A 16262-nucleotide genomic window follows, 5' to 3' on the forward strand; every position below is an offset into this window, starting at 1 on the left:
CCGTGATCTCATCCGGGACTCAGAACAACATTCGGTCACCAACATACATAACTCATATAATACTATATCGTCAACGAACGTTAAACCTGGATGCCCGTATTGGTTCCTACATATTCCACGAAGATCTTTATCGGTCGAACCTTTATGACAACATACATAGTTCCCTTTGTCTGTCGGTATGTTACTTGCCCAAGATTCAATCGTCGGTATCTCCAGACCTAATTCAATCTCGTTACCGACAAGTCTCTTTACTCGTTCCGTAATACATCATCATGTAACTAACTCCTTAGTCACTTTGCTTGCAAGCTTCTTGTGATGTTGTTTTACCGAGAGAGCCCAGAGATACCTCTCCATCACACGGAGTGACAAATCCCGGTTTCGATCCATGCCAACCCAACAGACACCTTCGGAGATACCTGTAGAGCACCTTTATGATCACCTAGTTACGCTGTGATGTTTTATGGCACATAAGGCATTCCTCCGGAGTCCGGGAGTTGCATGATCTCATTGTCGAAGAAACATGTATTTGACATTAAGAAAGCAGTAGCAATAAACTGAACGATCATATGCTATGCTAACGGTTGGGTCTTGTCCATCACATCATTCTCCTAATGATGTGATCCCATTAACAAATGACAACACATGTCTATGGTTAGGAAACCTTAACCATCTTTTGATCAACGATCTAGTCTAGTAGAGGCTCAACAGAGACACGGTGTTGTCTATGTATCCACACATGTATTTAAGTTTCCGGTCAATACAATTCTAGCATGAATAATAAACCTTTATCATGATTAAGGAAAATATATAATAACCATTTTATTATTGCCTCTAGGGCATATTTCCATCACTCATTTGTGGTATGAATATTGGGAAGCTAGTGATTTAAGGCAATAGTCTATCAATTTAACATCAAAACAATAATACACAAGAATACTGGCGAACAATCATTGTGTTTCATTTTTTTTTGCTAAAGAACGTTATCCCTACCCACTTAATCATGTAAGCATGGCATAGCTCAGTCTTCCTAATGCAAAGATATCTATCATGAACACCCCGGTGCCAAACCAAGTAGTTAATCAACATTTTTTCTTGCTTCAGCTTTTTCAACTCCCACACAATACTCGAGCGTGAGCCATGTGTTGGGAAATGTAGTAGAAAACAAAAAAAATCGCCCTCCGAACACCCAGGAACAATATGAAGATGCATATCGGGTTTGGATCAACGATCGTTACTGACTACGGAGTGCAGAGGAAGTAGACGAGTCGATGTAGATCGTACTTGGAGTCCCTCGATCCTGCGGACCATCCTCGAACGGAAGACCGAAAGCACGTCCTCTCTACTTTGTTGCAAGCGTACATTCTTCATGATCCGGCACCGCCTTGCCCTCCAGAGCTAATCATCGCTGGAGAATTAGAGGAAGGAGATTAGAAACACATGGGGCTTCTAATTATGAGGATTAGAGGTGGCTAGGGCTAGCTCTAACAAGTCAACTAGGACCAACTAGAACTAGAACTAGATCAACTAGAGGAGGCTCCAAAACTTGTATCATCATAGGATGGAAATCCTCTAGTATATATAGGTTTAGGGGAGAGGAGGGAGCGGCCACCAAGGGAGGAGGACTCCCCACCCCTTGCGTTGGCCAAGGGTGAAGGAGGAGTTCTTCCCCCACTAGGATCCGGCCTCCCCATAGGGAAAAGGGGGGCGCCTCCCCTATTGGGTCGTTGTGGCCCAATTCCTTCTCCACCTCTTGGGCTTATTAGGCCCATTGATATTAAATTGAATATATATTTTTTCTAAACATTTTTAGAGCATTATATATATAGTTTAATATACCCGAAAACATTTTCCACATATATATAATTAATCAGTAATGCTCAATGTTACCCGATATTCACCGAAACCCTTCTAGTGACCCCAAAACGCATATAGAACCTCTCGAAACTATTCAGGATATTAATGAAAAAATTCCACAAATATATTCTCATTACTCCCATACCACTAACACTCAGCAGATCGTGATTAAGCTTATGACCTCGTAGGTTCGATAAATCATAGACATGAACAGAACCCCTTCGTTAAATGACCGATAGCGGAACTATGGACATCCATGTCGGTCCCTATGATTACACGAATGATATTTGAGTGAATGTTTGGTTATCATGTGATGTTCCCTTTGCTTCGCGATGCTTTACAAAACCCGGTGTGCACCGGTATCCTCCTAAGTCATCACCATGCTCACTATACCATTGCTCTTGTTATCGATTTTGTTCTTCTTTCTCGTTAACGTGTTCCAGCATCCCTATGACGTAGTCACCTGTGTCCAGCCAGACGATGATGGATGTCGTCACACCGAGAGGGCCCTAAGAATATTTCTCCATCATCGAAGGAGCAAATCCCACTCTCGAGCTATCCGGTCACTTGTCAAACTTTCCGGTGAACCTGAAAGTTGTCGTTATGATCACCTTGTTACAGATGACGTTTGAGCAACCCCAAAGCCCACCGTATAGTAGGAAATGACCGAGAAACTCTCATGGTCTGAGGAACTAAAACACATGCTAACACTTCGTGTTATAATAGATGATTTCAGACGATATAATCACAAAGTATAACAAACAAGTATTGGGTCGATTCAATATGACCGTTCTTCTAACATCATACCCTCAATGTTGGTTTAGGACTATCGTTACACTTAATGATATCCTAAGATCCGAAAAATGCGATCACCAACAACACTTGAGCCATTCTTAGAGGCGAGACCGGGAACCTATTGTTTAACTATTTATCATTTCACACGTGCATATAGTTTTCCACTGAATCACGTATTCCTGGATCATAGCAGTTATAACATGAAATATAAACTTTTAATTATGAATAATGGAAATATAATAATACAATATTATTGCCTCTAGGGCATATTTCCAGCAGTCTCCCACTTGCACTAGAGTCAGTAATCTAGTTGCATAGTCTTCAAACACCCATGGTTTATCTGGTGTTACTCATGCTTTGCTTGTGGTAGGGCCTTTGTCATTAGTTTCGTCCATCTTGCTTTGAGCTATAACATTTTATTCAAAATAAAATATTATTGGACTCATTGCACTTAAAATCACACAAACTATATCAAGACTCTTCTTGATTATATTCACATCATACTTTTGGATCCACCCATTTATATCAAGATTCTTCTTGATTAGCCATATTCACAATATAATGTTTATGGGTTTCTTACAACTTCTGTAACATCCAATTATATCAAGACATTTCTTGATTCAGACAATATTGAAACATCTAATGTTTTCAAAACACATATCTCCATCGTTATAGAATCAACAATATTGTTCATAAAATAATTCTAACTAATTATCATAGCCCAATTATATCAACTGTGAAGTTGATATTCATATATACTCAATAAAGAACTTTAACTTCATATTCTCGGAATAATACATTTATTCTTTTTTGAGATCCTTGATTTGTTACTAACACTCAGTAAAACTCTTTGACCCTTTTATATTCATAACTATCAAGATGAATTCATTCATCTACCCATGCTTACAATTGATTCTCGTAAGCATCGAGTTATATGACATTGAGAGAAAGCATTTTCTCTATTTAAACCTTTGTCAAATATATAAACTTATTTTTAGCTCAATCAAACATTTTGATCTATATTTATAGATTCTTTTATGCCCAATATTTTGCCTTACAATTTGACGGAAAACATGTTTCAAAACCATTTTGTTTGTGCTATGAAGTTTTATATTATTTCCATTCCATAATATGTCATATATATATGAGACCATAAATACTATATAGATCCCACTGAATCACACACACACACACACACACGCACGCACGCACGCACACACAAAGTACTTTTATCATTGTTGACAAGATCAAAATCTCAATGCCAGCTCACTTGTTATAATCTTCAAAAAAACTCTTTTGAAGTTTGCATATTTATCCGGTGTCGTCATGGTAGTGCCGCTTCGTGGTTGCCACTATGTGGCGTTTTTTTAATGCTTTCTTGGGCATGCTTGTGTTGTGGCTCCAACCGTCGTTTCTGGACTGAGACTTAGATGCTTGTTGTATGGACCAGTGCTTTATCTATAAAGCAAGGCGAAAGCATATTTCCGGAGTTTAATTTAAAAAGTCCACGTCCCTTCCCGAAACAACAAGATCATATGGAGCAGGATTTGAAGTCTTAGCGCCCTTGATTGATGTCCATGTTCACGCAGCCACGCAGGTTTCATGTCAAACTTTTTTTTTGAGGGGTCATGTCAAACTTTGTTATCGACCGTGTTCCTATATCCCTTTTTGTGTGACTCAAAAAATAATATAAATCCTTTGTCACGCAAAATTTATTGCCAGGTCCTCTGGCCATTATCGCGCCCCAGCCAATAGTCTCTGCAATCTGCGGCGCGCGCTCGCCTCGCCTCTGCCGGGCTGCGTTCATCACAACCACCACGCCAGCGCAGGGCCCTCCCCCATCCAAACCATCTCCACACTCTCTCGCCAGCTCCCCGCCGCCGTCTCCACACTCTCACCGTCTCGGCCGCGGCGGCGGGAGCAGATGGCGACGGCGAGCGGCCTCTCCGCCCCTCTGCAGCTCCTCTCGTTCCGGCGGGTAGGAACCCTATCCTGTCATCATGTTCCAGTTATCCTGCGCATGCTTTGTTTATGTGCCCTCCATCTGTTCGTGCTAATGCCTGCGAGGCACTCACCGAGCTTGTTGTTGCCCAGGCGCCCGCCAAGAACCTCTCGCCGCGGAGAGCAGCCGCGGGAGCTCTGTCAGGTACCATCCCGCCGTCCTAGTACTCGCATTTGTGGTTGGAAATGTAGGGCCTTTGTGTGGTGCGAGATAGACGGCTCCCCTGTTCTCGTGGACATAGCAATGCGTTGAATTGCCTGGAACATAACTGTCCAGGATTGGATGGGGAATCACCATACCCGGGTCGTGGTATTGTGAATTTATGAATTGTACTTCCAATTGCATGGCGAGAATACAAGGCTGTATGTCCTTGTATGTAGCATTACAAGTGGTTAGTTATATCAAATAATTTTCCTTTGGTAGAGAAGCTTGTGGCTTGGACTCTGGCGGTTGAGGGGGTTGACCTCGACGCCGGCGACCGTAGAGGCACGTGATCGGTAATGAGCTCCCTGCCAGGCTTAGAGGATGGCCTGATTTGGGTGAGCGGTGTCCTGACTTGACACTGGCAGTAGCAATGTAGCCAGAACAGGTGCAGGAGAGAAGGAGGCAGTGCAGCCACTGTGTGGAGTATGAGGAGGGGTGGAGTCCCGGCACAAGGAAGAATAAGGGGTCGTGTGATTCGTTTTGTAAGCCTTGGGCACGGATCCATGCTGTAGCACGGCCGTAATTAGATTGTGATACAAATGAGATGATTGAGAAATTGCTCAGCTCAGCTCATCACATATACTCCCTCCGTTGCAAAATATTTGAAGTTCTAGATTTGTCCTAAGTCAAACATCTTTAAGTTTGACCAAGTCTATTGGAAACTATACCAACATTTGCAACACCAAATTAGTTTTGTTATATTCACCACAAACTTAAAGAAGTTTGACTTAAGATAAACCTAGAACTTCAAATATTTTGGAGTGGATGGAGTATATATCTAACTTCCCAATTTTCATTCTTATTTGGCCGCATCGTTTCATTGTTTCGATGTTGCGTTCCAATGTTTTGCCAGGTTCACTTATTGTGAAGAGATTTTCTTTATGCAACGGGAGAAGTCATCACCAATTTTTACCATTGAAACAAAGGGGAAGGTTGCAAGCAGCAGTACTACCTGTTACTCCACCACTGCTTGATGATGAGGAAAAAAGGAAGCAAATGTCTGAAGATTATGGTTTCAATCAAATTGGAGAACAGCTACCAGATAACATTACTCTTAAAGATGTCATGGATACTCTGCCTAAAGAGGTACTCCCTCTGTAAACTAATATAAGAGCGTTTAGATCACTAAAGTAGTGATCTAAACGCTCTTATATTAGTTTACGGAGGGAGTACCAACTAGACAATGCCAATACCAGCTATGCTCCTGATGTTTCCTGTACTCAAATTCTTATATAAAACTTTGCTCCTGCTAGGTATTTGAAATCGATGATGTAAAGGCTTGGGCATCTGTTCTGATATCAGTTACTTCATATGCTTTCGGTCTTTTCCTTATCTCAAAAGCTCCATGGTATCTTCTTCCCGTTGCTTGGGCATGGGCTGGTACAGCAGTGACTGGGGTGAGCTCTCTTTCCCTCCAAACCTGCCTGTGGGTGTGCTTGCACACGTGTTGCACACTTGCTTGCTTTTGTCCTTGTGGCCTGTCCACGATTTAATTGATGCCTTTGTGAAGTTTTTTGTCATAGGTCATGATTGTGCACATAAATCATTTTCAAGGAATAAGCTAGTGGAGGATATCGTTGGAACTCTAGCTTTCCTGCCATTAATTTACCCTTATGAACCTTGGAGATTTAAGCATGACAGACATCACGCCAAGACAAATATGTATGTATATACCTCCCTGTATAATCATCTCCAATATGGTCCAGATGATGTTATTGTCATTCAAGTTAATGAGTCGATAGTATCAGCCTGTTACTTAACTTTTGATGTTTTCAGTTCATGCATTGCACTGTAACAAAAAGACTCGTATACTTTAAAAAAAGCCATATCGTGATCTGAAAGCCCTTTTCATTTCCAACCACGTTCTACTTTGGTCATTCAAATTTTTACCTTGATATAACTCCAGGTTAGTAGAAGATACTGCATGGCAACCTGTTTGGCAAAACGAAATTGAATCGTCTTCTTTCCTAAGGAAGGCAATTATATTTGGTTATGGTCCTATCAGGCCATGGATGTCTATTGCTCACTGGTATATCCCACCCAACATCTCTCGATTCACATGTTTTGATGGCCATCTCTTATGTTGAATTATTTCTTATGAATTCCTCCAGGCAATAACATTTATGTTCACAATGTAACTTGTCAGGTTGATGTGGCACTTTGATCTAAAAAAATTCCGGCCAAATGAACTCCCTAGGGTGAAGATAAGTTTGGCGTGTGTCTTTGCATTCATGGCAATTGGATGGCCCCTAATCATTCTTCAATCAGGAATAGCTGGATGGTTCAAGTTCTGGTTCATGCCATGGATGGTTTATCACTTTTGGGTACATTGCTGATTTTTTGTTACTATCATTTACTCCCTCCATTCCAAATTATTTGAAATTCTAGCTTTATCCTAAGTCAAACTTCTTTAAATTTACCAAATGTGTAGAACACAAATGCCGAAGTTGTATAGGAGCAGGAGTGGTCGCATATTGTAGATATTAACATTTTTTTCTGTAAATTATGTCAAATATAGAGAAGTTTGACTTACGACAAAGCTAGAACTCCAAATGATTTTGAACGGAGGGAGCACTGCAGATGTACAGTATCCAAATTCATGGTTGTCCTGTTCAGCTCTGGAAGTATATTATCTAGAAGACTTGAGCCCACCAGAATATCTAGAAGACTCCCGATCGTGCAAGCTTCCACCTAGAATTTGCCAAATTTCTAGATGTCAATGGAATTATCTCGCCGGAGCCATAGGATTTTCCTTTATTTAATAAGACTAATTCTCTGCACCCAGTGGTCTTAGTAGGAAGGAGGAAGGTACAGACTAGTAGTCTTCATAAAGACAAGTTTATTTTCATCTTCCAATGCTGCGAACAACAGCTACACTATAAAATATAGGTGGAGCCCGCGCTAGCAAAGAACCGAGGAAACTTTTCGGCGGCCAACCACGGGGCGTGGTCAAACTTACCAGGAAAATCACATATCGGACATATAGCAGCACCCACTCCTTTCTCTCAACCAAGCACGGGACTAGGCGGAGCCTGCAACGTTGCAGCAGGCTGCGGAGCAGGCGAGCAGCATATCAAGGTTTAGCCGGCGTAGAAAGGCAGGCGAGAAGGGATGAGCAGCGGCAAGATTAATCCCGACCTGACTGAGGTTTAGGGGTGGGGGTGGCATGCCGGCGCTAGCAAAGAACCTGGCCCTCCGGGCTTAGAGGGATAGCTGGTGCAGCGGCAGACTGGCAGAGGAGGTGTCTGGGGCAGGGCAGGGCGCGGCGGCAGCGACACTGACTGTGGGCGGCGGTTAGGCCGGTGCTAGCGGGCGGGTCATCGGAGAGGCGGCAGTTCTGGCATTAAGTTCCGAACACAAAATGACAGTGTACGGTACCTATGAATCGACTGTAGTGGAGTTCACCTGTAATCTACCATGAATTAGCTCTCCCCAATACTTGCATCGACTAAATTGGCTAGAAACCCGAAGACACAGTTAAAGCTAGCCATAATTACAGAACACCTCTCCAAGCAAGGAATGCATACGTAAAGAGATAATAATATTGGTCCAAGTAATGAAGTAGCAACTTCATTGTTTATGAGTTTGTATACTGAAAGTTAACTTAACTTTGTTTTATTTAAACTATTTGCTTCAGATGAGCACCTTTACAATGGTGCATCACACTGCTCCTCATATACCTTTCAAATCATCAAAAGAGTGGAATGCTGCACAGGCGCAATTAAACGGCACAGTTCACTGTAGCTATCCTCGATGGTACGAATTATTTATCTTTGCTTTCAGTTTTGTTTAAATGCATATTAGGACTCCTGTTATGATCATATATATTAAACAAACTTTCAGGAAATGATGTCCATGTTGATTTTCATCGAATTAGTATGGCAAGATAAAACAATGGCTTTGCATCCAAATAAAATGACAGCTATTGTCCATTTGTTGCTTCGTGTTTCAATTGAAAATTAAGAAAATTCACCAGCATGCGGTGCAATGTTTCTGGATTGCAATTCATTTTTCATTTTGGATAAAGTGCCATGAGAGGATGTTATGGGGCCTTCGAAGTACAGTTTTAGGATTGCAAATTAAATAGGCTTAATTGAACTCTGGAGTTCTGGTCCTAGTTTAGGACTAACCGTGCAAATAGGATAGTACTTCACTCAAGTACATCTAGTATTAGTGTATTACTAATGGATCTTGGAACACATTTTGAATATTCTGTGATGAAGGATGTATGCGAAACTATGAGTACTGAGTGTAAGTTCCAACTTTAGGTGAACTGGAGTACATCATATCTTCCTTTTCCCGTCCAGCCAAATTGTCTTGGAAACATGTTGATTCTGAAATTGAGTTTTATCTGGCTAACATATTTGTACATTTACAGGATAGAGATCCTTTGCCATGACATAAATGTACATGTCCCGCACCATATTTCTCCGAGAATTCCAAGTTATAACCTTCGTGCTGCCCACGACTCCATTAAACAGAACTGGGGCAAGGTGCTTTGATGCTTCTCCTTCTAGTTTTGTGCATTTTCTCTGGGTCTCGACAGCATAGCTTCATTTGTGCTCCCGGCATGTCTTCTGTTTGCAGTATATCAACGAGGCCAGCTGGAATTGGCGGTTGATGAAGACAATACTGACTACGTGCCATGTGTATGACAAAGAGAGATACTACGTTTCTTTTGACGAGCTCGTACCTGAGGAATCTCAACCAATAAGATTCCTTAAGAAGTTCATGCCAGATTATGCTTGATGCAATTGCTACCATTGACTAGTCAGAGAGTATTTAGACATTAAGAACAATCACAACCATTATTACACTACAAAAGGCTCATCGCAGATGGCTCAGACATGGCTTTTATTGTGAGTCGGCAGGGATACTCCTTATTGCAGATGGCTTTTATTGAAAGCTGCCTGGAGTTTTACCTTTTCTCTTGACCTCAGATGCTCAAACAAGTAGAAACAACATATAACAGTATATTATAATGTCATATATTAAACATGCAAGAGGAAACAGCGTATGTATTTCACATTCATTCTCATTCAAACATCAGCAAAGTGACAGAACAATATTTATATTGCATCAGTAAAATGGCAACGATATCGCAAGCTCAAGAAATGAAGTTCCAGGCCATTATCTGCCCATCTCCATTGCGCCGCAGCAAAGGTGAAGAAGATTTGTGTCTTCCTCTCGTCTTCTTTGTTGTGCCACACCAGATGTACTATTTCCATCTGAGGGTTTTATCATTCACTCGATGATTCCATCAATGATCAATCCATGGATGGTTAGTCAATCTACCTGAAAAAATTTCATCATCACCTTGTAGAAATGGTGTGGCTAGCGCTCGGTCGATTGAGACTTCGTTAAGTCTCACTTGGCTGACAACCTTGTAAATCGGACATTTTTAGCTTCGTTCGTATCTGCGTGTTGCTTTTTCCGGCTTGCCGGTGCTGTTAGCGGCGACGCCTGCGGGTGTCATTTTCCTCTTGAAGGTGCTGTTGTGGCCTTCTCCTGCGCCCCACTTCGAGTTTAGGGGAAACCCTAGGTCCGGTTCTTCGGATCGGATGGCAATGGTGCCATAGCGTCATTTTCCTTCATGAAGGTGCTATCTTGGTCGCTCGCGGTATCCCTAGTGTTAGCTTTTGGCGATGGTAGACTTCATGTTGGTTTGTCTTGCTCCTCTAAACTGGGGCTTCGTGGGTTTAGCTGTGTTGTGTCCTTGGTTTGGACCGAGCATCTCTGGTCCTTCTGCTCTAGGCACCATGTATGCGTCTACTTGCGTTTATGGTATGTGTTGTATCTCCTCTTTATACTCATTTTATTCTCTTCTATATTAATGAAAGATAAGCAAGCTTTGCGTATTCGTAAAAAAAAATCGGGGCAACTGCTGGCACGAAGACTGTGTCTCGTCCATGTACAGGACAACATAATAAGGAAGTTTTAATGAACTCTTTTACATGACACATGTACATTTTTTTTGTAAATATTATTTTTCCCTAAACATGAGATGAACTTTTTTATTTTCATGTGCACTCGGTCCATTCCAAAATATTTGAAGCTTTAGGTTGTCCTAAGTCAAACTCTTTAAGTTTGACCAAGTCTATTTAAAAAAATACACCAACATTTATAACATCAAATTATTTTCAGTATATTCATCATAAAATCATACTATATATTTTTTGCATTGTAGATGTCAATATATCTTTTTGTATAGATGATCAAACTTAACAATTTTTTCACCGAAAAAAAAACTTAACGATGTTTGACTTAGGACAAACTCAGAACTTCAAATATTTTAAAACGGAGGGAGTATATTTTAAATGAATTTAAACAACGCATTTTATTGTAACCATTTGGAAAATCCGGTTCTAGAACGGGAACCAGTTTTTCTGGGAGCGAGGAGCATTGATTTTTGTCTCTTTTTTTAGACAAATTGATTTTTATCTTTTTTAGAACAATTGATTTTTATCTTTGCGAAACAAGTGTATTTTAGGGAGCGAGGAGGAAGAGCTACAGCTACTTTGGGCCGGCCCATATAGAAGAGCTACGAGTGATTCTTTTTTTGTGGGTGATTTGACTATGTCCTCGCTTTAATAGAAGGGCTCGCGTAGCAGCCCCCGGGTCACCCCGGCTTGTTGGAGAATTTTGCGTGTATTCGCATCAAATTTGGCCGCGCCGCCGGCGGCCGAAGATTCATCCCGGTACCGGGCCTGCAAGGACGCCATGATCGGTCCACTGCCTGCCCTCTCTTCGTCTGGCTCCTTCACTCCGATCAGCACACCAGGTTTAGAATAGATCGTTCGTTCCCTGTGAACTCAACGCCGTTTCTGCAGCAGCGCACTAGCACCCATCAGAGAAATCTACAGTCCATCCCATCCTTGCTTTCAGAGGCCGTAAATGGTCACAACGTGCTACGCGTATTCTACTCCTGCGCAGCCACGTTCACGAGGCACCAGCAATACACAAAAATACACGACGGGAATCATTTTTTTTTTTGAAACAAGGCAAAAGACTTGCCATTTCATTGAATAAGGAAGGAGTTTTAGGACAAAGCCGCAAAGCAGCAATAATAAAAGAAAGGACTACTCTCGCGGCATTACAATACCCAACTACTTTGCACCGGCCAAAGCCCAAAGAGACACCTCGTCTTTAATCTTGGAAATGAGAACCATCGAAGGGACGGCCGTGTTACGGAAGACTCTAGCATTGCGTTCGGTCCAAATCTCCCATGAGATGAGCATCATCAGAGAGGCCAGCGCCTTGGGAGATCCAACCCGAGTGTGTATGTTGTTGGTCCACCAATCTCTCATCGAGACCCTCGTCGCCCGGGTGGCCGTGTTGACGTGGTGCAATCCAAGCCACGGAATAATATCGTTCCACACCCGAAGAGTGAATCGGCATTGGAAAAGGAGATGAGCCGCAGATTCCTGGCATTGCTTGCATAGAGGGCATACACCACAATTGGGCCAACCCCGCATAATTAAGCGATCAGACGTCCAGATCCTATTTTGTAGAACAAGCCAAGCAAAAAATTTACATCGCGGGGGAGCCGAGACCTTCCAAACCGATTGCACCAGATATGTAGTAAGCCCTTCAAACTGTGCCTTGTATGCTGAAGAGGCGGAGTACATACCATCTTTAGTGAACTTCCATACAATTGAATCCTCCATCCCCTCTTCAAGGGTGACAGAATTCGGCTTTCCCCAAAGATTTGCAAACTCTTGGACGTGACCAAGGGAAAGGCCATTGGAAATGTCGATGTTAGAGATCCACAGACTGTTGTGTAGAGCTTGCTGGACGGAACAATTTTTCTTTCGAGAGAGGTCAAAGATGCGAGGCGCGATGTCATGAGGTCTCAAGCCCTGTAGCCAAGGGGAGTTCCAAAATTTTGCCGTTCGTCCGTTGCCCACCGTGACGCGCGTGGCAGCCGCAAAAAACGCCCGGTCATCATCTGTGCACGGCGTGCCCATACCGATCCATGGTTTTGTGGGATCCTTCCACTCCAACCAAAGCCACCTAAGCCGAAGAGCCTTAGCAAATTTGGCCAAATCTAACACGCCCAGGCCACCATTCTTCTTCGGCTTGCAAACAAGGTCCCAGTTTATTTTGCATTTTCCACCGGAAACTGTGTCTGTGCCCGCCCAAAGATAGGCGCGCCGTAGACTATCAATTTTCTTCAGAACCTCGACCGGGATGTCGAGAGGCGTCAGGTGATATATGGCAATAGCGGTGAGGACGGCCTTAACAAGAACGGCCCGACCCGCAGTGGCGACATGTCTGCTTTGCCAAGGGGGGAGCTTGCTGGCCACCTTATCCTCGAGGTGTTGAAAATGAATCCGCTTGAGACGCCTAACGGACAACAGCAGCCCAAGGTATCTCATCGGGAACGAGGTGCGAACAGCCGGGAAAGCTTGAAGAGTATCATCAAGATCAACATCGCCGCAACGAATAGGGGCCACAAGGCTTTTGGTGCAGTTAGTGACGAGGCCGGTGACTTCCCCAAAGGAGGCCAGGGTGGATGCAAGGAATTGAACGTCTTCCTTGATAGGCTTGACAAATATGGCCGCGTCGTCGGCATATAGCGATGCACGAATGGTCGTGGCTCTTCCACAAAGCGGCTGGAGGTGTCCCTGAGCAGTGGCCTTGTTTAGAAGGTGGTGTAGAGGGTCAATCACCAGGACGAACAAAAGGGGAGACAGGGGGTCTCCCTGTCGCAGCCCACAACCATGCTTCAGCGGGTCTCCCATCACTCCATTGATCAAGACCCTCGATGTGGCCGTGGAAAGGAGGGCTGAAACCCACTCTTGGAATCTGCTTGGGAAGCCGAGGTGTCGTAGGAGATCAAAGAGGAAATCCCATCGAACCGAATCAAAAGCTTTCTTGATGTCGAGCTTGAAGAGCAAAGTTGGGGTTTTGCGGCGGTGAAGCTTCCTTGCCAAGTTTCTGACATACATGAAATTATCATGGATACTTTTCTTCTTTATAAAAGCGCTTTGGGCATTTGAGACAAGGCTTTGCATGTGCGGGGCAAGGCGTGTGGCCATCATCTTAGCGATAATCTTAGCAATGGCATGGATGAGACTAATGGGCCGGAAATCGGAGATGCACTCTGCACCATCCTTCTTAGGGATGAGGGCGATGTTCGCCGAGTTGAGCCAATGGAGGTTGGCGGTGTGCAAGTTGGAGAAGTGGTTGACCGCGACCATAATGTCCCCCTTGATGATCTCCCAACAGTCCTTGAAGAAGGCACCGGTGAAGCCATCCGGCCCCGGGGCTTTGTCACTTGGGAGATCCCAGATTGCCCTCTTAACCTCTTCCTCTGTGAAGGCAGCCCCAAGATCCGAAAGGTCACATGCAGGGACCGGAATATTACTCCAATTAATGTCAATGCTGCGAGGTGGGCCCCTTTTTGTTACCTCCAGGAAGTGGTTTTGGATGATGGACTTCTTGTGATCATGATCAGTCACCCATCCACTATTGTGCTTGAGGCGGTGAATGAAATTCTTTCTTCTTCTACAATTGACACGTAGATGAAAAAAACGGGTGTTGGCATCTCCAACTTTGAGGTTGGTGATTCTCGAACATTGCCTTTTTCGGGCACGCTCAAGCACAGATAGACTAATCACCTTGCGCTTGAGCCTCCTACGAAGATCTCGCTCATCAGCACTGAGAGGCCGGGAGTCTTGGGCCTCGTCCAAACGGAGAATTACCTCTAGGGCCATGTGGACTTGCACCTTCGAGTGCGCAAAAATCGTCTTGCTCCATTTTTTAAGCGCTTGGCTCGTATTTTTCATTTTGTGAAAGAGGATGTGGTAGGGGTCCACTGTTGGGGAACGTAGCAGAAATTCAAAATTTTCCTACGCGTCACCAAGATCTATCTATGGAGAAACCAGCTACGAGTAGAAGGAGAGTGCATCTACATACCCTTGTAGATCGCTAAGCGGAAGCTTTCAAGTGAACGGGGTTGATGGAGTCGTACTCGTCGTGATTCAAATCACCGATGATCAAGTGCCGAACGCACGGCACCTCCGCGTTCAACACACCTACAGCCCGGTGACGTCTCCCACGCCTTGATCCAGCAAGGAGAGAGGGAGAGGTTGAGGAAGACTCCATCCAACAGCAGCACAACGGCGTGGTGGTGATGGAGGAGCGTGGCAATCCAGCAGGGCTTCGCCAAGCACCACGGGAGAAGAGGAGTACTTGGGAGAGGGGGAGGGCTGCGCCAGAACTTCGTGTATAGCTCCCATGCGCCTCCCCACTATATATAGGGGTGGAGGGGCTGGTTTCTTGCCCTCCAAGTCCATTGGGGCGTTGGCCAAGGTGGGAGGAAAGAAATCTCATTATTTCCTTCCCCACCGATTGTTATCCCCCCTTTTTAGGGATCTTGATCTTATCCCTTCGGGATATGATCTTATTCCTTCTAAGGGGGGATCTTGGCGCGCCTTGACCAGGGGTGTGGGGCCTTGCCCCCACTACCCACGTCCACCCATGCAGGTGGGCCCCACTCCGGAACCTTCTAGAACCTTCCCGGTACAATACCGAAAATCCCGAACATTTTCCGGTGGCCAAAATAGGACTTCCCATATATAAATCTTTACCTCCGGACCATTCCGGAACTCCTCGTGACGTCCGGGATCTCATCCGGGACTCCGAACAACATTCGGTAACCACATACAAACTTCCTTTATAACCCTAGCGTCATCGAACCTTAAGTGTGTAGACCCTACGGGTTCGGGAGACATGTAGACATGACCGAGACGTTCTCCGGTCAATAACCAACAGCGGGATCTGGATACCCATGATGGCTCCCACATGTTCCACGATGATCTCATCGGATGAACCACGATGTCAAGGACTTAATCAATCCCGTATTCAATTCCCTTTGTCTATCGGTATGTTACTTGCCCGAGATTCGATCGTCGGTATCCAATACCTTGTTCAATCTCGTTACCGGCAAGTCACTTTACTCGTTCCGTAACACATCATCCCGTGATCAACTCCTTGGTCACATTGCGCATATGATGATGTCCTACCGAGTGGGCCCAGAGATACCTCTCCGTTTACACGGAGTGACAAATCCCAGTCTCGATCCGCATAAAACAATAGATACTTTCGGAGATACCTGTAGTGCACCTTTATAGTCACCCAGTTACGTTGTGACGTTTGATACACCCAAAGCACTCCTACGGTATCCAGGAGTTACACGCTCTCATGGTCGAAGGAAGAGATACTTGACATTGGCAAAGCTCTAGCAAATGAACTACACGATCTTTTGTGCTAGTCTTAGGATTGGGTCTTGTCCATCACATCATTCTCCTAATGATGTGATCCCGTTATCAACGACATCCAATGTCCATAGCCAGGAAACCATGACTATCTGTTGATCACAACGAGCTAGTCAACTAGAGGC

General features: G+C 44.1%; 1 protein-coding gene across 1 annotated transcript; it reads left to right on the forward strand.

Moving 5' to 3' along the window:
* Window positions 1–4339: 4339 nt before the first annotated feature.
* Window positions 4340–9887, forward strand: LOC100125744 (omega-6 fatty acid desaturase, chloroplastic). Its single transcript, XM_044467089.1, has 10 exons — window positions 4340–4627; window positions 4744–4795; window positions 5709–5941; window positions 6109–6252; window positions 6366–6517; window positions 6762–6884; window positions 7002–7179; window positions 8493–8611; window positions 9234–9348; window positions 9443–9887. The coding sequence occupies exons 1-10, from the start codon at window positions 4574–4576 to the stop codon at window positions 9602–9604; spliced, it is 1332 nt and encodes a 443-aa protein (XP_044323024.1). The 5' UTR covers window positions 4340–4573; the 3' UTR covers window positions 9605–9887.
* The last annotated feature ends 6375 nt before the right edge of the window (window positions 9888–16262 follow it).

Source organism: Triticum aestivum, chromosome 2B (genome assembly GCF_018294505.1).
Source record: "Triticum aestivum cultivar Chinese Spring chromosome 2B, IWGSC CS RefSeq v2.1, whole genome shotgun sequence".
NCBI classification, from domain to species: Eukaryota; Viridiplantae; Streptophyta; class Magnoliopsida; order Poales; family Poaceae; genus Triticum; species Triticum aestivum.

Coding starts and splice junctions, on each gene's coding strand:
- LOC100125744 (XM_044467089.1), top strand. CDS start 4,574: ATGGCGACGGCGAGCGGCCTCTCCGCCCCTCTGCAGCTCCTCTCGTTC. Junction 6,253..6,365: donor CTGGTACAGCAGTGACTGGG/GTGAGCTCTCTT, acceptor GCCTTTGTGAAG/TTTTTTGTCATAGGTCATGA. Junction 6,885..7,001: donor TGGATGTCTATTGCTCACTG/GTATATCCCACC, acceptor GTAACTTGTCAG/GTTGATGTGGCACTTTGATC.